Below are 23,913 nucleotides of genomic sequence, written 5' to 3' on the forward strand. Positions count from 1 at the left end.
TTAAAATGAGATCATGTCACAAGGCCTGACACATAATGCTCGGTATTGGTTCTTTTAATCTAGTTAGGAGCTTCATATTAATAATTTCTCCGTAGTGCTTAAGAGCATGAACCCTAAAGCCAGATGCCCATTTTTTTTTTAAGGTTCTATTTAACCACTTCAAAGCTTTGTGACCCTAGGCAAGTTACTCAATTCCGTAAGCCCCCGTTTCCTCCTATAAATGCAACGAAGTTAATAGTAATGCTTTGTAGTGTTTGAAAGCAATATTTCATAGCACTGCTATGAGCACTCCTATAAGGTTTGCTAAGCTTAAATGAGGTAATATATTGAAACATGCCTGGCATCCGGTTAAGTGCTCAGTAAATGTAAAACATTAATTTAAAAACATAACCAGTTCCCTGGGAGGCTTTTGGACAAGAGACGTGTTCTCTGACATGTGATAAATGGCCTCGCAGAGACTTTCCATTCAGATCTCAGTAAAAGGGGCGTTAGTAGCTATGAACCAGTTGCTTAAACTCTGAGCCTGTCTGCTGTTTTATAAATGGAGTTAGTATTTTCCTCTGCATTTGTTCTCATTTCATGCATTCATTGGGTAAGGATAACCGGTATCATGTCAGCAAAGGTGTTCTGCAACTTTAATAGTTCAAGCGGACGGTAAAGCAGTAATGTGTTTGCCTCCTAGTGCTGTACCTGGTGTCTTTTGCGTTGTAAAGCACGGGGAAAGTCTGGTAGACACACTTTTCCAATCATGTATTTCCCATGACTGAGGTGATGGTATTTTTCTTACTTCTCTTGTATCTGCGGTATTTATCACCTAGTGAAGTAGGTAGCAAATGCTTGGTATGCTGAGGATGGCGAAGGCAAACTTGGTTTTTAAGGACAACAAATAATAAACTTTTTTTCTTAGTGAAGGAAGTCAGTGGTAAAGAAAAGAGTATTTCTAGGAAAACTGTGACACCATCCAGTTGATGGCTGGATCTGACCTCAACACAAGACATTTTCGGAAAAATACCGAACAGGTTGTTGAGAGGAGCTGGTTTACCGCTTTAGCCCCTTCTGTCTTTACTGTCAAGACTGTGCCACGTTGCTGTGAAATTTACCAAGTATTTATGCCCTTTTCTGGGAGAAAGAATTGGCTTTAAAATACGTAAGGCAAGAATTTTGACTAGATAACTTGGTTTCCACAAAACATTGCTTTTCCTGAGGAAGACTGTTCTAGAGCACGAAACCTCAGGCGTGGGTTCTTCCTTGCCTTAGCACCCTTTGCAGTAATGGGCGTAGGACCATTTGAGGCACGAGTGGGATAGTCTTTGGGTCTTTGGCGCCAGGGTTAAGCTCCCTTTGGACTTATGCCATGATTGCATGCAGACAGGGCCACACTGACCTGTAAACGCCCACTTCAGCGTCCTAGGTTTCCTGACGTGATGACGCTACCTTCTGTAGAGGAAGGAGAAAAAAAAAATAGGAAAACTGGGAGTGCAGGAGTTCTACAAATGCATATTGGAGTCACATAATGAAAAAGCAGATTTTTTTATTATGATGTTTCTCCATATTTGGCATTGCTGTAAATGGCTAACTAACATTTACTGCCAATTCCATACAAATGTGTGGTTTGGTAATACCAGAACAGCAAATTTAAATGAAAAATAAAAGTTAAACATTTCCACACGAGATTTTACAGTCTGACATTTCACTGTGTAGGTAAAAAGACATTTTTTTTCTTTTACTACAGATTATTCAGCATGAATAAAAAACTACAACTTTTATTTTTAAACAGGAGTCACTGGTTTTAATTTTTACACATTTTTAAAATTACTGTGATAAAAAATAATGAAAAAGCTTCTTAATAATGCCATACACAGTATAATATAGATTTGTCCCCATTATATAGCATTTGTTTAATATACAAAATAGAATATTGACACACTTGAATCTATATGTAGTTAAGCAAGTTATTGGAGGAGGGTATTTTCATACAGCCTTTCATCAGAAAATAGAATCCTTCTTTCAGGCATTTTCTAGAGAGAAGCTAATCCTTTCCTGAAAACCTGGTCACTAATCCCTGGGGGACCAGGCTGACTGATCATAGTCTGGAAAATGATGAAACTTGCATTCAAAGTGGTTAAAGCATCCTGCTTACACTCCTATTCTCCCATCCAACTCTCAAACCAGGCACATGAAAACACATTCATTTACCGCTACAGCCTTGCCGGCGACGGGCCAAGACTGAAATCTCACTGAGGGCTGCCATGGTTCTTGAATTTCGACAGATCAGAGTATCGTAATCTTGTTCATTCCACAGTGATGTGGTTTTAGGGTGTTTGACACGAAACGAAGATAAGGCTTATCAATAATAGTAAAATTATACAGAAGTAAAATCGGAATTGCCCCTCCCCTCCCACCCACCAGTTCTGAAATGAGGCTGGCTTTCCTTTGCATGCACATCCCGAGCTCTCTGATGCTAATTATCAAGCTCTTCACAGACCCTGGTCATGTCGGTCTTCCCCCTGGTGTGTCCATTTCTTTTTCTCTCCAGGAGAAGGTAGATGATCTTTTAGGTTCCCTTCTCCTAGTTTTAGACAGTTGGCTCTATGTACCCCACAGGCTACTCGTAAGGTCTCCCACGGCAAGGCCTTAAAACACTGAGAAGGTCCTATTTTTCTACCGCTAATGAAAAATACTTTTCAGGATCTGCGGTGGCCAGTTCTCACTGACGTTAGTACAAACTTAATCTGGGATGGCAAGATACCACATACACAGAAAATGAAGTTGCTTTCAAATGGCACCATATCTTTTCTCCCTTAAATTGTTAACTGTACTCAAAGGTCGTTAAGATAACCTTCTTCTTTCCCACTTACTCTAAAAGGGCACAACTTCTTTTTCCATTTAAGGTACGGCCTCCTACTTCCACGGATGTCAGTTGATTTTCTTTTCACAAAGTGTACATACCTTTTTTTCACTGAGTTCTATTTTTTGAGAACCGAGATTGGGACTGAAATAAGATTAATGTGTGATGTGCTTTCTGGTTTTAACCATATAATATTCCATATTATATGAATAATTTACCTTTCATAAGCTCTTTTGGAAACTTAACACTGTCATCGATAATAATATCCAAGCGGTATTTCTTAGGCACCAAAAATTTCACATCCATCTGGGTTACAAACCATCTTAAAATACTCTGAGCTCAATTTAAACCATTACAAAAGGAACATTCCCTTTTAGAGAGCATTCAAAAAGCAAATGATTACACTTGTTTATTAAATAATTTCTCCAAATACTGAAAAATAACAAGTAACATTCAAAAAAGCATTCAAAGAAAACACAGACGTGTACTCATTCTGTTTGGAAATGAACTCTTGTAGGATAGAAAGGAATTAGTGTATTATTTGGCAACCTAGGAGATTCTGCACTATTTACATATTGCTGGTACCTCTACGCATATTATTGCCAAACTTCTGAGGCCTCTGTGTTGATGACACCGCTGGAGAGGCTGTCTGGGAAAGGAACCGTGCGATCACGTGGTGCTCGGACTCGCGCGGGCACCACCTTTCTGTCCCGTTCGCTCGCACGCCTGCCCGCCAGGGGCCAGGGGAGACTCGGCAAACCGAACCGGCACTGACCGACAGGCTCCCTGCTGGAATGAGAAGGGCGGTGGTTGCGGGAGGCAGAGGATCCGAATGGGACGGAGCCTCAGCCGCCTCCCCCGCACACAGGGCCGGTTTCCATCCCCCTCTTCCCCTAGAGCAAACCCGTTTGGTTTCTGAGACCACTGCTGCCTGTATGAATGCTCACCCACACTAGAAATCATATAGGTTATCCGTCGACATTTCTTTGACCCCTACAAAAAATATATAGCATGTCGTGATAAAACAATCTCATCTAAAAATCGTTCTTATTTTACACTATACAAGCTATTTTACAATCATTTTAATAAATTGCATGTAAAGCTGCAGTAGCCCTTCCCTTCCCAGATTAGTGAATACCAATATGATATATATCTGAAACTATAACTAAATATAAAAATATATTAGAAGTTTCGTATGTTTAATATTAGATTTTCAGTTTTCTATTACACAAATAATTTGGCCACTCTGAATAGAAATCAGCTTTCTTGTGGCTTAGTAAATAGAAGTTGAGTTTACAGAAAGTTGGTAAGGTGCACACAGAAAGGGCTACTACAGCTCCTACTTTGTTTAAAATGATCTTTCTCAACAGCGAGGAGGAGAAGTTCTCAAGACTTGTGTTAAACTCTATGGCACACGGAGGGATGTGAGGCATGTGGAGTTGCAAGAACATGGAAGTCTGACAGACAGTTCTAAATCACAAAAGTCAGTAGCTGAACTTTCCTGTACCGCCAGGAAAGGTAGACCAATTGGTGACGGATGGGAATGTGAAAATGGGTGTCTGGCTACTTTTTTCACGTTGGAGATTTATTTTGGGGGTGAAGTTTAGTGACCGGAACTACTTGGTCTGATTCCAATCTCTCAGTTGTGTCTCAGCTGGTTCTTTGGAATCATCACTTTTAAGAAGGTATACAAACTACAGCGAAAGGTCCTGAAAGACAGTTTACCGACTTTCTTGCCATCTAACCATTGCAGAGACAGGCCATTAAGTACAAACAGGGCCTCTTGGTAGTTTTCGTGTTTGTTTTTAATTTCTTTTGCAACCATCATCCACGGTTTACGGAGCAGGTCACCGGACTAGGTGCTCTACGCCAGTTAGGACGGTTAATTTGCACAACCTATATATAATTCTCCACTGAAGCAGATATATACAAAATATGAGCTTTTTTTTGACGAGAATACTGGAGATAGGAGTCAATTTTTGTGGTCTTCTGATAGCTAAGTGCCATCAGGTTAGAAGCACCAACCCATTTTCACACAGATGATTAATGGTTAGAGTTTATTTTGGAAAGCTATGAACTAGCTGCCCATCTTAAACAGCTGTACAATAACTTGAATACAAAAATTATGTAAGAAAAAATGAGCAAGCGTAGTTCACTGGATATAAAGGAAATTGTTAAAACCAGACAGTAATAGCTATAAAAGGCACAGCTTCCCTTTTCTGATAGACACTTGTAAACTTTTTTTCAGGTTTCCATGCATAAATCAAAAAATGCTATCCTAACTATACAGGGGAAAATACACCAACAAAAAGTCTAGGAAATTTTGTCCAGCCAACTGTGAAAAGTATGAGCAGAAAGTTTGTCACGCAGACTTCGGGCACTGGCAGTTTAGGCGCCGTCCTTCTCTGGCAGGTGGCTGCTGATTCCCGGGACCCACCAACCATCACTCTCTACTTGGCCCACCACTGAAGAGTGATGGCCAAGGGCCTCTGTTGCCAAGTCTTGGCCCCTCTATAAACCACATGTAGTGCGTATTTAAAACAAAACAGAACAAAACCAAGGACCAGACGAAAACAAAAGAGAAAAAAATAAAACGGCAAAACTGCTACAGGACAAATTGATAGTTTGTACAACAAAAGCTATAAATTCAACTTTCTTTAAGGCAACCTTTCTTATTAAGGCAGTCACTTTTGATGAAACAGAAGTTTTTTGATATTTCCACTTGAATATTTTGGTATCTGATTGGTGATGATTTCAGCTAACATCTCTGGGAATTCAATACTCATGGTCTTATTCAAAAATGTTTGGAAGCAAAAGTTAAGGAGATTTTCAACCACCTGCAAGAGAAAATAGATTAACAGTTATTCTTCAACATTACTAGCAAGATCTCATGCTTGTTGGCTTCTAATTTTAAAAAACATATCTGACCTAGAGTATACCTGTCTTTGCTGGAATCTGCCAGATAAAGAAGTTCAGTTGGATAAAGTGAGCATTCAGGTTACCAAAGACATTCTGGGGTCTTTAAAACTGTATCTAGAATCATACGGCCTTTAGCGCATCACCGTGACCCACACAGCACCGTGACATGGGAAGGACACATGCTGGTTTAATTGATTAGTCATATAAAAGAGAATTTGACTTAAAAGAATAGTGCCATTCTGTACTGGCATCATGCTGTTCTATGCACGTGACTAGATGAAATATTTCATAACTGGCATGAGGAGAGACGTGTGCCAAAGTGAAGCTGTCACAACGTGAACTCAAACCATCACCCAAATCCACCAACAGAAAGAACAAAAAAAAACAAACAACTGGCGTATAATTACATACACTAATCAGAAGTCCCAGAAAATGTTTCGGATATCTGGATTTCAGTTTGACACTTACATCATGCATGGAGTCCAAGAGTTTTGTCAGTTGATAAAACCGCTGCCAGTTCTGACTGGAGTTTCCTTCCCTCTTGACAATGGCTTTTCCTAGCTCTTTGATGTAGGTCATTCTAATTTCATCAAATAGCTCTTGGCTCTTCAAACCTTCCTTAGGAACTAAAAGGTAAAGATGTTGTCACATAAAGAATTTTCTTACGGTGACTCTGCCATAGGTGCCAGCAGGGCCTTTTATGATTAATAGCACGCTTCTTGACATGACATACATTGTATATACACTCTGAATATATTCCATGTAATTACAAGCATTTCACAGGATCACGAGAGTGCGGCCAAGAGAGGTTAGGGGATAATAGAAAATTGGAGGATTTAACCCGGAGTTATAAGCCTTACTGGGGAGCAGGTATCTGCCTTCCCTTAGGCACTTAGAAAATAGGTCACGGATGCTATAAAATCAGTTGTTTTATATTACTCTTCATAATGTTACTAGTAGGAAGGACTGTGAACAGAAGGTTAATCATGCTTTCCATTAATCTTGTAGAGACAGACTTTTGTACACTGCTCAATTTTCTCAAAATGTGCACCTAGGAACTCTGGTTCTGTGTGAATGGTTAGGGAAAAAAGGATTTGGTCAACATTGAAGCAAACCTAAAGGTTAATACAAAGTTAAGGAGATTTCTGGATTTCAGGATGTTTCAGAGCCAAAATTAAGCACTTTCTAGGGAAGGGGGTGTGTTGTTTCCCAAACTTAACTTCATTGTTGCCGGTATCTTAGAAAATGCTGGAATTCAGGAAGAGCAGTGGCTTTAGGAGCAAGAAGTTTTAATTTTTACTTGCCCTGTGGATTTGAGTATAACCTGCCTGAGCTGTGTTTCCTACTCGTTCTCACTGAACTGTTTAAAATTGGTTTACAAATTTAGATATAATTGACATATTAGTTTCAGGTTGTACAACATAATGATGAAATATTTGTATATATTGCAAAATGATCACAATAAATCTATAGTTAACATCCATCACCATATGTCACCATTGTTTTGGTTTGTGGTGAAAACTTGTAAAATTTACTCTCTGCAACTTTCAGATATATAATATAGTATGAATAACGATAACCACCATGCTGTACATGAGATCCACATGACTTACTCATTTTATACCTGGCAGTTTGTACTTTTTAACCTCCTTTACCCATTTCTCCCACTCCCCACCCTCCCACCTCTGGAGACCACTAGTCTGTTCTCTGTGTACGTGAGCTTGTCTTTGTTGGGTTTCCACATTCCACAGAGAAGTGAGATTACATGTTTATTTGTACTTGTCTTTCTCGGTCTGACTAACGCCCTCTAGGTTGATCCATGTTGTTGCAAGTGGCAAGATTTCACGATCTTTAATGGTGGAATAATATCCCATTGAATATATACACACCACGACTTCTTTATTCATCCATCCATAAATGGACACTTAGGTTGCTTCCACATCTTGGCTATTGTAAATCATTATGCAATGACTATGGGGCTACATCCATTTTTTTATGTCATGTTTTCATTTTCTGTGGACAAAAACCCAGAAGTGGAATTGCAGGGTAATGTACTAGTTCTATTTTTAATTTTCTGAGGAATCTCCATGCTTTTTTCCACAGTGGCCGCACCAGTTTGCACTCCTACCAGCCGTGCACAGGGTTGCCTCTTTTCCACATCCTTGTCAACACTTGTCTTGTTTTTATTATTACATATTTTTTAATGTTTGTTTATTTTTGAGAGAGAGAAAGACAAAGCATGAGCAGGGGAGGGGCAGAGAGAGGGAGCCACAGAATCCGAAGCAGATTCCAGACTCTGAGCTGTCAGCACAGAGCTGGACGTGGGACTCGAACCCACGAACTGTGAGATCATGACGGGAGCTGAAGTTAGACACTTGACCGCCTGAGCCAACCAGGAGCCCTTTATTTCCTGTCTTTTTGACAACAGACATTCTAACAAAGATGAGGTGATCTCTCATGTGGTTTTGATGTGCATTTCCCTGTTGATTTGTGATGACAAGACCCTTTTGATGTGCCTGTTGGCCAGACAACTTGCAAGTATTTTCTCTCATTCTGTAGGTTGCTTTTTCATTTGATCGTTTCCTTCTGTGCATAGTTTTATAGTTAGACATGCTGCCATTTTTATTTTTACTTTTCTTGCTTTTGGTGCCAGGTTAAGAAAATCCCCGCCAAGACTGATGTCAGGGTGCTAACTGCTTATGTTTTCTTCTAGGATTTCTATGGTTTCAGGTCTTACGTTCAAGTCTTTGATTCATTTTGGGGTTAATTCCTTTGTATGGTGTGAGATAATGGTCCAGTTTTTTGCATATGTCTGTCCAGTTTTCTCAGGGTTGTTTACTGAAGAGACTGTTCTTTCTCCATTATATGTTTTTTGGCTCCGTCATAAATTAATGCTCTCCTATCTCTCATTCATCTATGTGTCTCTTTTCTTGCCCATACCATGTTGTTTACAGGACTACAGCTTTGTAATACAGTTTTAAGCCAGGGAGTTTGATGCCTCCAGGTTTGTTCGCCATTCTCTAGATTTCTTTGGTTATTCTGGGTCTTTTATAGTTCCGTACAGAATTTAGGATTAGTTGTTCTGTGAAAAATGCCATTGAAATTTTAACAGGGATTACAGTGAATCTGTAGATTGCTTTTGGTAATATGGAAATTCTAACGATATTCTTCCAGTCCATGAGTATGGAGTATCTTTTATGTCTTCTTTAATTTCTTTCACCAGTGTCTTACAGTTTTCAAGGTACAGGTCTTTTGCCTCCTTGGATACATTTATTAATTTTTCTGTTAGCTTGTTACTGGTATCTAGAACTGCAACAGATTTTAAATAGTGATTTTGTATCCTGCAACTTTACTAAATTTGTTTGTTAATTCTAACAGTCCTTTTGTGGAATCTTTGAGATTTTCTATATATAAAATCATGTCATCTGCAATGAGTGTTTTATTTAGTCCTTTTAGATTTGGAAGCCTTTTATTTCTTGTCTAATTGCTCTGGCCAGAACCTCAATAGTGTTTTGAATAAAAGCGATGATAGTGGATACCCTTGTGTTACTCCTGATCATGAAGGACAAGTTTGTAGCTTTTTCACTACTGACTATGACGTTAGCTGTGGATGTGTCATATATAGCCTTTATTTTGAGACATATTCCCTCTATCCTAATTTTAAAAGTTTTTTTCATAAATAGACATTGAATTTTGTCAGTGCTTTTTCTGCATCTGTTGAGATTATTATATGATTTTTTATCTTTCTTTTGTTAATGTGCTATATCACTCTCCCTGGATTTTGATTAGGGTTAGGCCAAAGAACACATACGAAAACGTTCTAATTCTAGAAAGCACTACTTGGTACTTCTAAGATGTCAGTATTACTGTGAAAACAAAGACTACTTAAACAGGAGTGGTAAGAGCCTACCATGTTAAAAATGGGCCTACGTCAATATATTACACATAACCTAATTATTGCTAATTTTTTAAATATTGAAATTTAATATTTTTATTGATTGCTTATCTTTAACTTTCTCCTGCATGTTACCCAAATTCTAAAAGTAATTGTGGGTGGAGCCCTATTCACTGCTTATGTTTAAAAGAATCTCATCCATCTCAAATTACCCCTAATTATCTTTGTAGCTCCGTCTTTTTGCTTTATGTGGTTGGGCCATATATTTAGAATTACTTTCCTGATAAATAAAATGTTTTATTTAAAGAGTATCTTTACATAAAGAACTGTTCTTCTTTCTGCTTTAAAGTCTGTGCTGATAGCAATGTAGCTGCTACCAATTCCTTTTAGTGTAAGCAGTGGTCAGCAAACCATGACCAGCAGTCTGTGTTTGTAAATAAAGTTTTATTGGCACACGGCCCTGCCTTCTCTCCTTACATTGTTGAGGACCCTGTTCATGCTGCAGGGAGCAGGGCTGATTAGCTATGACAGGGAGTGTAGGCAAAGCTGAAAACATTTACCATCTGACACTGTCCTGCACAACTTTGCCATCACCGGGTTACTCTATGCATAGGCTAGATGGCCTTGTATTTCAGCCACTCAGTATCTTTATTCAGATACTCTCATGTAAACAGCATAACATTGGACTATTATTTTTTTAATCCAGCCTTGCACTTTTTTGTGTGTCTTTTCACCTTGGAGCCTTGTAGCTTTTATCCCCTCTTGATGTAACGAAATTGCTAATACATTTATTTGTACGATTTGTTACTTTCCCTTACCATGCTTTTAGTTTATGCTCCCCGCCCCCCTCCTTCTCATTCCATTTTTTTGTATTGCTTTTCCTTCCCATGTTTTCCTCAGCTGCTGCCACCCTGCGACTCAGGGCTTTGGTCCTTTGTGTAGTTTTTCCGTCTTTAGCCATCATTACTGAAATGTAAACACTCATTCTTATCAAACTCCCCTTCTTGTTTATATGTAATTATTGTGTCCTTTGGTTCTGTTTTTTAAACCCTCCAAATTGCTGTTATTGTATACAGTAAATGTTAGCTTAAATGTATCTACATATTCTCCACTTTCTTTGTTCTTTTTTCCTTCTTAGGATAAGTGAAAGTAATCCCATCTCTAAGTATATCCTTTAATTACTTCATTCAGGATCTATGATGGCAAACTTTCCTTTAAAAAATAGATTATTGGTACATTTAGACTATTGAAATGTAAGGTGATGTTTGGATTAATAGCTACCCTGTTTGTAACCGTTTTCTACTCAGTGCACTTGTTCTTTTTTTCTTTCGTAAGCTTCCCTTTTTTTTTTCTACTTTCTCTGGTTTTCACTGAGTATTTCATATGATTCTATATTCTTTCTTATCAATTAATACTCATTTTTAAAAGCTGTTTTCAGGGGCACCTGGGTGGCTCAGTCGGTGAAGCGTCTGACTCTGGACTTCGGCTCAGGTCATGGTTCGTAAGTTTGAGCCCCGTGCCAGGCTCTGCGCTGACAGCACAGAGCCTGCTTGAGATTCTTTCTCTCCTCTCTCTGCCCTTCCCTCATTCGTGCTGTCTGAAAATAATTAAAAAAAAAACCAACCACCAAAAAACTTTTCAGTGGGTTGCCCTACCCCTCCCCCTATACATAGATGACCAATCTACATCTCCTTTACATCACACTATTGTACTCGATAGGGAGAGCAGGTACCTGCCAGCAGTATTCCTAGCCCCTCCCTCCCACTGGTTTGAACCCTGCTGCCATTCATTTCACCAGTATACCTTACACCCATCCCGTGCACGGCTGCTGTAATTACTCCACAGTTGTGTTAAGTTACATCAGCGAAGAAGAAAAAGGAAATCTTATCTTCGTTGCTTCCTTCTCTGATGCTCTTCTTTCCTTTATGGAGATCCATGTTTCTGGACTGTGTCATTTTCAATTCCTCTGAAGAACTGCCTTAAATGTTTTATGCAAGGCAGGTGTTCTAGTGACTAATTGTTGGTTTTCGTTTGAGACTCGCTGTTTCGCTCTCAATTTGGAAGGATAATTTCCCTGGATATATAATTCTAGATTTTTACTTTTTTTTTTAATTTTTTTTCAACGTTTATTTATTTTTGGGACAGAGAGAGACAGAGCATGAACGGGGGAGGGGCAGAGAGAGAGGGAGACACAGAACCGGAAACAGGCTCCAGGCTCTGAGCCATCAGCCCAGAGCCCGACGCGGGGCTCGAACTCCGGGACCGCGAGATCGTGACCTGGCTGAAGTCGGACGCTTAACCGACCGCGCCACCCAGGTGCCCCGATTTTTACTTTTTTAAGCACTAAATATTTCACTCCACTCCCTTGGTGCTTGCATGGCTCCTCTGTGGGTAAGCTGCTTTTTTTCCTCCTCGGGCTTCAAGATTTCTTCTTGATTTGGTTTTCTGCATTTTGATTAAAACATGTCTAGATGTAGATGTTGTGGTATTTATCTTTCTTGGAGTTTGGGAGTTTCCTGGGTCCATGTTTTGGTGTTTGTCATTAATTTTGGAAATTTCTCAGTCGTTATCACTTCATATATTTCTTCCTTTCTTTTACTTTGGATAGCCCCATTACTTGTATGTTACACATGTTGTTATGGTCCCCCCACAGTTCTTGAATACTCTGTTGCATGTTTTTTTTCACTCTTCTCTTTGCATTTGAGTTTGGGAGTTTGCCACTTCCGGTTTACTGATGAGCTAAATATCCCATTCCATTGCAGTAATTCTCATCTTTATAATATCTCCATCATATGTTTCTTTTCTAGAGTTTCCACTTCTCTGCTTACATTACCCAGGTGTTGTCACATGTTGCTAACTTTTTCCATTACAGCCCTTACCATATATTAATCATTGTTATCTTAAATTCTCTGATAATGACAACATCTGTGTCATGGCTGAGCTGGATGCGAAGCTTGACTCTTCAGACTATTTTTTCTTGCCTTTTAGCTTTTTTTTTGTTTGTTTGTTTGTTTGCTGTTGTCAGAACTGAGGTAATTATGCTTTTAGCATGAGGTTTGATGTTCATCTAGCTAGGAGCTGAGCTGTGTTTCATGCTAGCCATAGGTGTTTAATGGAAACTAAACCTGTTTCCTTGTTTTTCCCCTCTTGTCTTTGGGTTTCCCTAAGAACTCCTTCTCAGATGGCTGTGTTCTACAGTTCTAATCCAGTGGAGCCCTACTGATATGGTGGTAAGGTATTGGTGATGTGGGGTGTCTGATCCTTTTTGATTAAATCTGTTTTGTCCTGAACTTTAGAAGTGTTTCCGAACCACAACCTCCACCTTATATTCCTGTTTCCCTTGCCAGAGATACAGGAAGGAAAAGGGGGCTGCCCTGACCTATTTGCCCTTTTCCTGAGGTCAGATAAATTTCTTTTACAGAGGCTTCCCTCAGAGGGCAACAAACAGAGGGGATCTTTTCTCTGATCTTCACTGTGAAAACCTGGTGGGGCTTATGCAGGTAAACCCCCAAAAAGTGTGGGGAGGCAACCCCCTTAGTTTTTAATTCGCAAGCTCTTCCTAGGTCTCCAGCACTTCATCAAAATTACAAGTATTCCTAACCAGGTACTGGCTCTAGAAGTTTCTTTTCCCAGTAAGCTGATCATGGCTGTGCTTCTCTATATCTGTCTGTCTCTACAGATTTTGACATGGTCATTTGCCTTGTGACCTCAATTCATTGATGGCTCCAAGAAAAGTTAACTGATTTTTAGTTCAGCTTCTTACTGTTGAAGATGGGAATGGCAGTGTCCAAGCTGTTTACTTGTCAGAGATGAATGGAAGTCCACCTTCGTTTTTCAATATTTTTTCCTTAGCATTACGAAAAAATCCTTCCATTGTCTTCACTCCTGCTACATAGGTTATTAAGTTGCTTCTCCGTTGAGGGTTTTTTTTTTTTTTTTTCAGTCAGTTGGATTTTACTTGTATATTAGGTAGAATTCATTGAACTGCCTGGATAGGGCAGGAGAGTTTTCAGCCATTCTTTGCATAGTTCCCTTCCCTATTCTCACTCCCTTTCATTTTGGATCTCTGGTGATTATGTGCCACCAGAGCTTTTGTCAACTGGCATACCATGAATGGTCACCCATGTGTCAGGATACACATTTCATTTACTCGCAGACTGCTTTACTGTAGAAATGCTCCTTTTTATGTTCATTAAAGCACTCTTTCAGCCCTCCTCCCTCAGTCATGCCTCTTGTTACTTATGTACGTGATACACACATATACGTATCTATGCATTTAAAAACTTGCATTCTGGCTAATTTCTTCTTTCTCCAAATGGGTCTGATCTGCTTTTAGAGACATCCCTTATTTAAAAAATTTCACTTAGGTTTCCAACCCGTCTTTAAACTTATTAAATATACCCTCTTAGTACGGCTGACTTCTTTGGGTTCCTGCCTGCACTTAGTTTTTCCTGCTTTTAGTCTAGCGTTTTCAGTGGGAGGTTAGGGTACCTCTTCTGGTATTCTGATAGGCTAGAAGTCTGACTGTATCTTATGGTATCTATTTTATTCCTTGTGATTCTATTCCTTTTTTAAAAAAGAACCAGCGTAAGGCGCCTGGGTGGTTCAGTCGGTTTAGTGTCATGATCTCAAGGTTCATGGGATCAAGCCCTGTGTCAGGCTCTGGGCTCACAGCGTGGAACGTGCTTTGGATTCCTTCCCTCTGTTCCCTCCTCAGTTTGCACTCTCTGTCAAAATAAACATTTTTTAAAAATTGAAAAAAAGACCAGTGATATGTACTAGTTCAGTTTACTTTTTGTATTCTCTGCAATGAAGAATCTGGTATGTATACAACTTAAATCACCAGTGTTTACAAATAGGATTGCTTAGTGTTTGGTGCTGATCTGTACCTGGAATTATGATCAGAACTTCAACAGTTTATTGAAATAACGTCAAGCTCATTTCTTTAACACATGTGCTGCATTAGGTAACGTCAAAAAGTCTCTAGCAAATGAGTTGTGGAAAATTCCTGTCTTGACTAAAATGTTAATGGATTTAAATATTAATAATATAAAAGAACTTTCTGTAGAACAAGGTAGTATGAAAGCATTAATGATAGAGGTGTCTTGGAAAAGCTGAAACAGATACAGTCACATGCAACATCCATCACTTCGAGTTACTTGGCAGCTTTGAAACCAGAATTACTCATGGAAAGACTTTTTGAAACCCTCAACTTTATTTGTATATGAAAGAAGGGTTCAGTCATCAACTTAGTATTTTATAAACACTACCTTCATATGGGATTTTTATTGGTATTATACAATTTTAGCCTATTCCAACTATTCACACACCTTCTACTGGTTGTTGAAAATGCCACCTTTTTACGAATCAGATACGCTGTATTTTTCACAAGCTTTCTAGGTTTACTGAGTAGTGCCTTTGCCAGTCAAAAGTAGTCTCACTCAAGTTGACATACCAGTAACTTTAAACTTTGAAGACGGTTTCATAAACTCTTGCTGCATCATGGGATGTTCTAACCGTAAGCGCGATGTACTTTTGTCTCAATTTCTTAGACACAGGAGTATTCCTTGGGTAACTAAGTTGACCAGGTTACAACAGAGCACAGAAACTAAAATCATTCTAGCTGGCTTTGTTTCTCCCTGTTTCCCCCGGGGAAGGAGGTGTGTACACATTCCAGACCCACAGAGGCTCCTGCGTAGCTCATGTACTCCTCTGTTTCCCAATGGTACCCAACTGTCTTCCTAATCTTAGCATCACTGGCTGGGCCTTTATAAAATTTTACATTTATGAACAGGCTCAACTATTTGAGTAGCGGGAAATAACCGTGGACTTGGTGCTATGTACACAAACAAACCTTTGTTTCTATATTTCCTATTTTTGACATACTTAGAAGTGAATTTTAGACGCAAATAGGTGTTCTACCAACCTGAAGAGAGAAGCAGTAAGGTTTTCATACAGAGATACTCTTCATAAGATACCTGAAGCCTGTGTAACTCAGAGGAAACATACAGCATATGCTTACATTGTTCATACATGCAGGGTAGAGACATTCTATGCCTGTGAAAGACAAATATCAGTGTTTGAGTTAGGAAAGAAATAGTGCTTGTTCCCCTGCCCGAAGGTAGACTTCTTTGTTTTTATTTTGAAAAACTATGAACTTAAAAAGGAAAAGCTAACTGTTGCTATTAATGCTACTTCCCTACAGTTAAGAACCACGACAGCACCTAAAGAGACTGCGGAACAATCTATGTTTACACTGGAGAAATTATTCTTCTGTTGTGCATGCCACTTACTAAGTGTTTAGAATTGATTCATGCAGAACTTTACCAGTTGCTCCTTTAATTCAATGTTTCTTTTAATCCAAGGTTTTATGGCAGCATTTGCATTCAGGCCAGTTACACAAGACAGTTTTAGGTCTTACCCATTCAAAATCAAAAAGTTTTTTTTTTTTTCACAGCATCACATCCTGAAAACAGTTATGTGTGATTCTGTTTATAGTTTTGCAGAGGGTCAGAAGTACACTAGAACTCAACTCTGAGATTTCTGAAGTTTAACTTTTTTTGTTTTTTTAAAAAAACTTATTTTGAGAGAGACAATCTCAAGCAAGCTCTGCAGTATAGCTCCAACCCACAACCCTGAGATCATGACCTGAGCCGAAATCAAGAGTCAGACACCTGACTGACTGAGCCACCCAGGCGTCCCTGAAGTTTCTTAACTACTTTAATGACACTAAGAGCCTGAAACTGTGCTTGGTTCATGGTTTTTACAATACCTCAAGATTTTTGTTTGTTTGTTTCTGACAGAGAGTGATCTTGGATTTAGATTAAAATAAGGTCACTATTTTTTTCCACTGAGGATACAGTTTGTTTCTTTATAGGATAAAATAACTCTGACAGGAATGGTATGCTGTGACAGTGATGACACAGGAGCTCACAGGACTCTTCAAATTTAAAACCTTCTCTTCCCAAAGAGGTACCTTCCCAATCTCCCAACAGGAATTAAGCATAAAATCATTCAGTAGGCTGTTAAAAACTATTTTTTTACAACAGTAAGACCTAAAAACAACCGTGAGGCTACCTGATAGCTACACAGGCAGATTTGGGGTGACAGTGTACCTTCAAATTGTGCCTGTCAGATGATGCACCAGGATGGAAACCAGCGGGCAGAGGGAACAGAGCAGCACAGACCCCAGAATGGGGAATAGTAAGAACGCCCTCTTCCAAACCACTCTTCCCGTCTGCTGTCTGTCCTCCAGGATGGCGCAACCCTGAGAAAAAGTCTGCAGTTCCCACCTCGTGTAACAAATGCGTGCGGCACTCTTCAGGTTATGCTGTGACTGCTTACCTCTAACTTTGAGTGCCCCCCAAATAAAAACCCTGAATTAATTTCCTAAAATAGAAGGATAAGTTGGTGTTTCATAGAAGTCTCAGTTCACAGTTTTAAGCCCAATACTATGAGTTCAAATTACTTTTTTTGGGAAGGGACCGTAAATAGCAAATGTTGCCAACATGATGTTTTTAAGTAACTGTGGTTGGATTCCGAAATGTGCAACCAGTACTCAGGGAGTTTTGGTGTCTGCGTTAACTCACAAGATTTCATGTATTCATTTGCTAATTAAATATCTGATCAAACAACCAAAACCCTGTTCCACTGGGATACAGGAGTTTGAACAGCCCTCTTGCTGGCAATGGAAGGTGACGTCCTTCTCTGACACAGATTCCTACGAGTGTGGGTCTGTCCAGGTCTGATAGGGCCAGGGGAGGGGACATCTGGCCCCTTCTGGGAATACGAAGAGGCAGGTCACTGCATGTACATTCCCCAGGCCTCCTGTCCTGTTGCTTCTCAGTGTGAAGCCTTGTCCTTCCCCTTTACGTTTAACTCACCTCTAATTACACTTCCTCCCAGAAGCCATTAGCCACTTTATCTGAAATAGACCCCTCCAGTATAAACTAACCCAATCTGAAATTATTTTATTTGGTGGTTACCTGTATGGAGGATATAAGCAATACAGGTCGGGAAAGCGTGTCTGTCTTGTTCTCAGCTACTCTGTCCCAGGCTTATTAGGAAGGAGGAGTCAGTGGTGTTCCCTCTCATCCATCCTCCACCATGTTATCCTGTTTGAAAGCCTCCACTGGCCGCGGCTTCTCCTAGAATAACATCTAAACTCTGTTTCATGGCCTACAAGCCTCATATGGTATTTCCAGCCTTTGCCCTCACTTCTTCTGTCTGCAGGGCCCCACCTTTCACACAGCCTGTGCTTCTGTACTGTGTGATGCCCACTCCCTGGACCGGTCTTCTATGGTCCCTAAATCTAAAGTAGCAGGTGCCTGTCACTGCTCCCTTTGCCCAGGCACACTTTTAGACCATGGCTCTCTAAAGTAATTTTGGTTATCTATTTCATTTTCCCCATTGGAATGTGAGCGGGTGCCACATCTATTGTGCTATTACAGCTCAAGCTCCTAAAAGAGAGTCTGGCACTTGGTAAGGACTCCTATCACTGAGAGAATACTGTGCCGGAAAATAAGTATCACCAATAGAGAAAGAACACCAACTTTAACTCAGGATTCATTTCAGCCAGGATTTCTAGACTGGTTTTCTATGCACCTAGCTAGCCTGACGGCAGAAACGTGGAATCTCTGCTTTAGAGATTTCTGTCACAACGCCCAAGAATATCTTCAAAACTACCTAGAGCTAGTGTCATCCAGTCTCCTCTAAAACACTTAAAGTAATGTGACCTCACCACATTGTAAGGCAGCCTCTCCCACTGAGTACTGCTCAAATAGATGTTTTTCTTGAGCTCCTACCCATGATTTCTGTGCCTGGCACACCCATAAGGCAAAACAGTAGGTCTGTAGGCTGCCCTCCTCCATACCCTCCTTGTTCACTGACCAATGTCAATTTCCATTCTCCTTGCCCTCCTGGACATATTTAAAGTTGTCACTCCTAATTTTAATATGGCATCCAGTTCTTGACACAAACTGCTCACGATGGGTTGACTCATATAGGGTGCAATGGGATTATTCTAATAACAGGGTTTAACGTTTACATTCATTCGTCTGACCCCTGGTCAAAAGCACCCAGAGCTCACAATTAAAGAAATCTTCATTTCTTACTCTGCTCTGACCATAGGTATGTGTGGGAGAACTCCCTGTTTTCATTCTCATAAAAGAGAGAGGCTGTAGGCACAAAAATTGTACTACAAGGTGGACAGTGATAAGAACTAGGGATATATAGCACAGAGGTCTTATAAGGTGCTAAGAACATCATGAGTTAAGGGTATGCTTGAGGAACAGGTCATCTGAGTGGGGATGCCGTGTCTATGAAAGAGAACAGTGAGAGAAAAGAAGCCAGGTTCTGGAAAGCCACTAACCATGCTGAACATGCATGGCGTGGGCAGGGAGGACATCTGGGTGTTGCGGAAGTATGTGATGTGATCAAACTGTACCGTAGGAAGAAAAAAATCAGAACATGATGGAGGGCACATCAGAGGCAGAAAACTAGTCAGGAAAAACTGCAATGAGGTCAACAGAACAGACACCCGAAATAGTTCACAGATAGAAGCATAGGCCTAGAAAAGCATAGGTGGCTGATTTATCAAATCCTACAAGTCATAAACATGGAGTAGGCCTTGCCCTGGCAAGAGAGTCCCCTTGCCTCTGGGTCTGTACCTCCCACCTCCTCGGCCAAGATGTCCTCATCTATAGTCGTCCCTATTGAATGTGAGATCAACTGACCCCAGAGATGCTCACTGTATTAAAAAGTACCCTTACATGTGTCCTGCCCCATGTACATCTGGTCTGCCAAAATGTACTGATAAACCACTCTCTTTCAAGGGTGCCCTGTTCCAAGAAACCTGATAGAATGGATTCAGTTCTCAATGATCATGATAGCAATCCATCAGGAAAACATCAGCGGGATAAAAAAGAAAAACCACACAAAACAGACAGACTCCCAAATAACTTACTCATTAATAATCAGATCAGGAGCAAAACACAGCATATTTGCACTTGATTGTCTATATGATCTCCACCCCAGGGCAAATGCCATGAGGAACATCCATGAATATTGCAGTAGGGTCATTTGGTCATCCAGGTGTAAGTTCCTGAATCCTGAATTAAGAAAAGTAAAGGTTATGAGGAAACACTCGGTGCTGAAGATCATCTCTTTGGGAACTGCCACAGACCAGAACCCCTAAGAGACAGAGGAAATGAAGTAACACCAAGGGGGCACAGTTCTCCTTTGTCATCCAACATGTCAAGACCAAAGCCTTTGGTGCTTTTTAACAGCATCCGGTACAATATAACTTACTGTCACTTTTTCCCTATTTAAACAATATGAACTAAATAGTAAAACAGAAAGCCCAGAGTTCTGACTTGGTACATTACACAATGAATTTAATTTTAAAAATTCTCCCTGACAGTAACACCTCTTTCCCTCTTGACAGAGTAGAGATGACGGAGGTCAGGTGACTTCATTCTTGTCCTGTCTCTTCTCTGTGTGAACATAAGCTTATTGATTCTCCTCTAGCTGTAAAGTCTGGGCTGACACTAATGTTGACCTCTTATGTCCCATCTACATCAAGTTCCCATAGGGGGACTTTTATCTCATATGATCCTAAAAATGAGACTAATGAAGATTTACATTCAACATATATCATGTTACATAGTTAAGAGTTAAAAATCATTCTACTTTACCTTGAGAAAGGGTCACGACACCGGATTTTTACAGATTTTACAAATAACCTGATTTTTTAAAGTGACACACTGCAGGAAAAGCAACTGAGTTCTTACAAGTATGCATTCCCCCCCCCCCCACTAGACCTGGGTGTAAAAGGAATTTCTGAGTAAGTCCTGTGCCCCTAGTTCTGATATTACACCATCCTGCTTGAAACTGCTCTGAGCAACAGTGTGAAGAAGCTGGGAGGAGCATACAAGTTTTATTTTAAACTCTCCACTCCCAGCTTTTCCAGCCTCTCCCCTTGTTAGGCCCCAGAAGTGAGGAAGAGAAAGCAGGACGCACAGTGGGAGCTGGCTGACAAACAGCCAGAGCGCTGCGTCTGTTGAAGACCATGCAAAGCTTTATGCCTTAGCTGTGTCCTCCCCTGCATCTTACCTGGTATCGCCTTGGCCCATTTCACTGCTGCAATCACTTGCCTCCCGCCTAACATGTTGAGTGTGGTCATGATCCGCCAAGTCGAATCTGGTATTGAGCTATCATACCCTGCGTATAACACCTCGGGTTCGATGACCTCCAGCAGGGACACCAGGGTAGGGGTGAGCTGTGGTAATGTTGCAGGAACTACCGTTTTGTTAGCAGGGTTTTCAGAAGTTTCTTGGGACACTCCTGGGGTGGCCTGCTGAATTCCTTTTATCTTTTTCTTTGTTTTTCGAGCTGTGGGTGTTTAAAAAATATATACACAGTGAGTTTTACTGGGAAGGTCTGGGTGACAGAGTTTATTCAATAAGTATTTTAATTTCTGAAACTATTCAGCAATTATAAAGTGAAATAGAAGAGGAAAAAGCAGAGTCAAGAGGAACCCATTTGTATATGAAGCCACGTCATACCGGATACAAAATTGTCTTTTGGAATGCCTGGGTGGCTCAGTCGGTTGAGCATCTGACTTCGGCTCAGGTCATGATCTCGCAGTTTGTGAGTTTGAGCCCCACGTCTGGCTCTGTGCTGACAGCTCGGAGCCTGAAACGGATTCTGTGTCTCCCTCTCTCTCTGCCCCTCCCCCACTCACACTCTGTGTCTCCCTCTCTCTCTCAAAAATAAATAAACATTAAAAAAAATTAAAAATTGGGGCGCCTGGGTGGTTCAGTTGGTTGAGCGTCCGACTTTGGTTCAGGTCATGATCTCTCAGCTTGTGAGTTTGAGCCCTGCGCCAGGCTCTGTGCTGACAGCTCAGAGCCTGGAGCTTGCTTTGGATTCTGTGTCTCCCTCTCTCTGCACCTAACCCACTCACATTCTGTCTCTGTCTCTCTCAAAAATAAATAAACATCATAATTAAGTGTCTTTCAATGTTATGTGAAAACAATCTAAACAAATCACTTATATAGATTCTTATATGAATTAATTTCTCACTCTCACTCCTAAGTGGAAATTCTCATCAGTTTAATAAGGCAGTACTTTTACTAGCAGTTGAAAGAAAAATCCTAAGTTCCTAACAGCAGGCTAGAAACTGTGGCTAAGGGTTCATCTACATGATGGTATATATAATGAAGACAGGCATACTAAAACCTAGCATAAATTCCCCTTCTCTCAAGATAGTATTAAGATGACACTGCAGATCATATGCTAGAAGCACTATTAATTTCAATAGCAGAAAAGTCCAGTTTTTATATTTATATGATGGATACTGCTTAGGTCTAAAAACATCTGGGAGATGAAGAAAAGAACTTTATATTTCTTTACATAAATTATCAGGGGGGGATTTCCCTTTTGTAAGAGATTTATATTGATGACCTGATAAACCTAAAACACCTACTTTGATATCATATACAAAGTGTATACAAAGTAAAGATATCTTTCCATCTTTGACTTAGTTTGGAATAGTGCAATCAAATTACAACATGGATTCCATAGATTATTTAGTAAACATACACGTACTCTTAAACTTACGTGTTGTATGAAATTACGTGTTTTAGTAACAAATAAGAATTTCTTTTTTGGTGCACCTGCTGCTGAAGGGAACACAGTATTGTTCAAAAGGAAGGTCTCAGAGATCCAAGGAAGGGCAATGAATATAATTCATATGAAAGAAGAAATGTACCTGCCTCACTTATCAGGGATACAAAACATTTTTGCTCAGAGAAAAGTAAATACTAATCACCTTTTGAAATAATCAGTAGATTCTTTGCCCTTAAAATGATAGAATGGTCTCATTATTGTGCATTGTGTTGAATATGCTAGTGAGAAATTAGAAATTTTTGTGTCCCATCTCAAAACAGAGAAGGGATTGGGACAGGTCCATTCTTATTTTACCACGCTCTGTTGAAACACACTATGGTGTAGTAGTAAACAGCATAAATCTGAAACAATCATGGCTGAGTTTAAACCCTGGCTCTGCCATGCAGTAGCTGGGATCTCACAGTTACTCCCTGGGCCTTAGTTTTCCTCTTCTACAAAATGAGGGTAATATTGGTACCTTGCGCTGAGGGTGGTTGAGAATTAAATCAGTTAAGACACGTACAATGCTTAGAACAGGTGGTGGCACACACCAAGTGCTACGGAAGGACTATCATTACCTCAACTGGTGGCAGAATATGGCTTTAGAGTATTCTCAATGTAGACAGTAAAAGTACACAGAGGAGCAGTACAGTTTAAAAAAGCAAGTGCTACAATACATAAGGAAACACGTGTAACAACCAAAGGTTTAGGAAACCCACATTTCAAAATCCTGGCAAGTACTCCATTGAGAAGACAATGACAGAGAACATCCTTTCCCAAATCACACTGAAACAGTAAGCTGAAGACCTCAATTAACCATGGCTCAGAACCTACACCCCAGAGAACAGGAGAAACGACAGTGACAAACTGGTGGATTTTTAAAAATCTTCTGTGCTCAGTTGATAATTTCTTACTGTTTAGCTATTGCCCTAAATGAGAGAACTAAGGCTTTTGAATAAAGCTCAAAATACTGACTAGAGCAAGAATGCGTGCCAATATGTTTTCATAGAACTTTAGCAAGAAGTTGTTAATTGAGTTAGTTAAGCAACCACTATTTTCAAGCACTTTGCTAAGATTTCTACTCTATATAAAGTTTGACTCCTTGGAATATATAGATTATCAGTCAATTTCTGATCTCTACAGAAGTGTTCAGAAGTCTGTGACAGTTGAAAACTTAGCTTAAGTTTTAAGTTTGGGGACATGTGGGTGGCTCAGCTGGTGAAGCATCCAAACTCTTGATTTTCGCTCACATCATGAATTGAGCCCCCACGCTAAGTGTAGAGCCTGCTTACGATTTTCTCACATGCGCTCTCTCTCAAAAAAAAAAAAAAAAAGGTATGAAATCTGATAATGTCACAAACCTCCTTGCCTGTTAAGTTCCACCTGACTCTTCATACCAAAAATAAAACTAGGGGCGCCTGGGTGGCTCAGTTGAGTGTCTGACTCTTGGTTTTGGCTCAGGTCATGATCTCAGGGTTAGTGGGATCGAGCCCCATGTGGGGCTCTGCATAGGCTCTGTGGAGCCTGCTTGGGATTCCCTGTCCCTCTCTGTCTACCCCTTTCCCTGGTCACACTATCTTTC

General features: G+C 40.1%; 1 protein-coding gene across 8 annotated transcripts in view; it reads right to left on the reverse strand.

The window, feature by feature from the left end:
• Nucleotides 1–1,514: 1,514 nt before the first annotated feature.
• NR3C1 (nuclear receptor subfamily 3 group C member 1) overlaps nucleotides 1,515–23,913 on the reverse strand; it is a 162,681-nt gene continuing 140,282 nt past the window's right edge. For 7 of the 8 annotated variants that reach the window (XM_045056384.1, XM_019832312.2, XM_006927723.3 and 4 more), the window contains exons 5-9: nucleotides 20,775–21,053; nucleotides 19,627–19,771; nucleotides 15,589–15,719; nucleotides 6,236–6,393; nucleotides 1,515–5,685 (exon numbers count right to left, since the gene is read on the reverse strand). In XM_045056384.1, the coding sequence (XP_044912319.1) occupies nucleotides 5,533–5,685; nucleotides 6,236–6,393; nucleotides 15,589–15,719; nucleotides 19,627–19,771; nucleotides 20,775–21,053 (866 nt within the window). In that variant the 3' untranslated portion in view covers nucleotides 1,515–5,532. 8 annotated transcript variants of the gene reach the window in all.

Source organism: Felis catus, chromosome A1 (assembly GCF_018350175.1).
Source record: "Felis catus isolate Fca126 chromosome A1, F.catus_Fca126_mat1.0, whole genome shotgun sequence".
NCBI lineage: Eukaryota > Metazoa > Chordata > Mammalia > Carnivora > Felidae > Felis > Felis catus.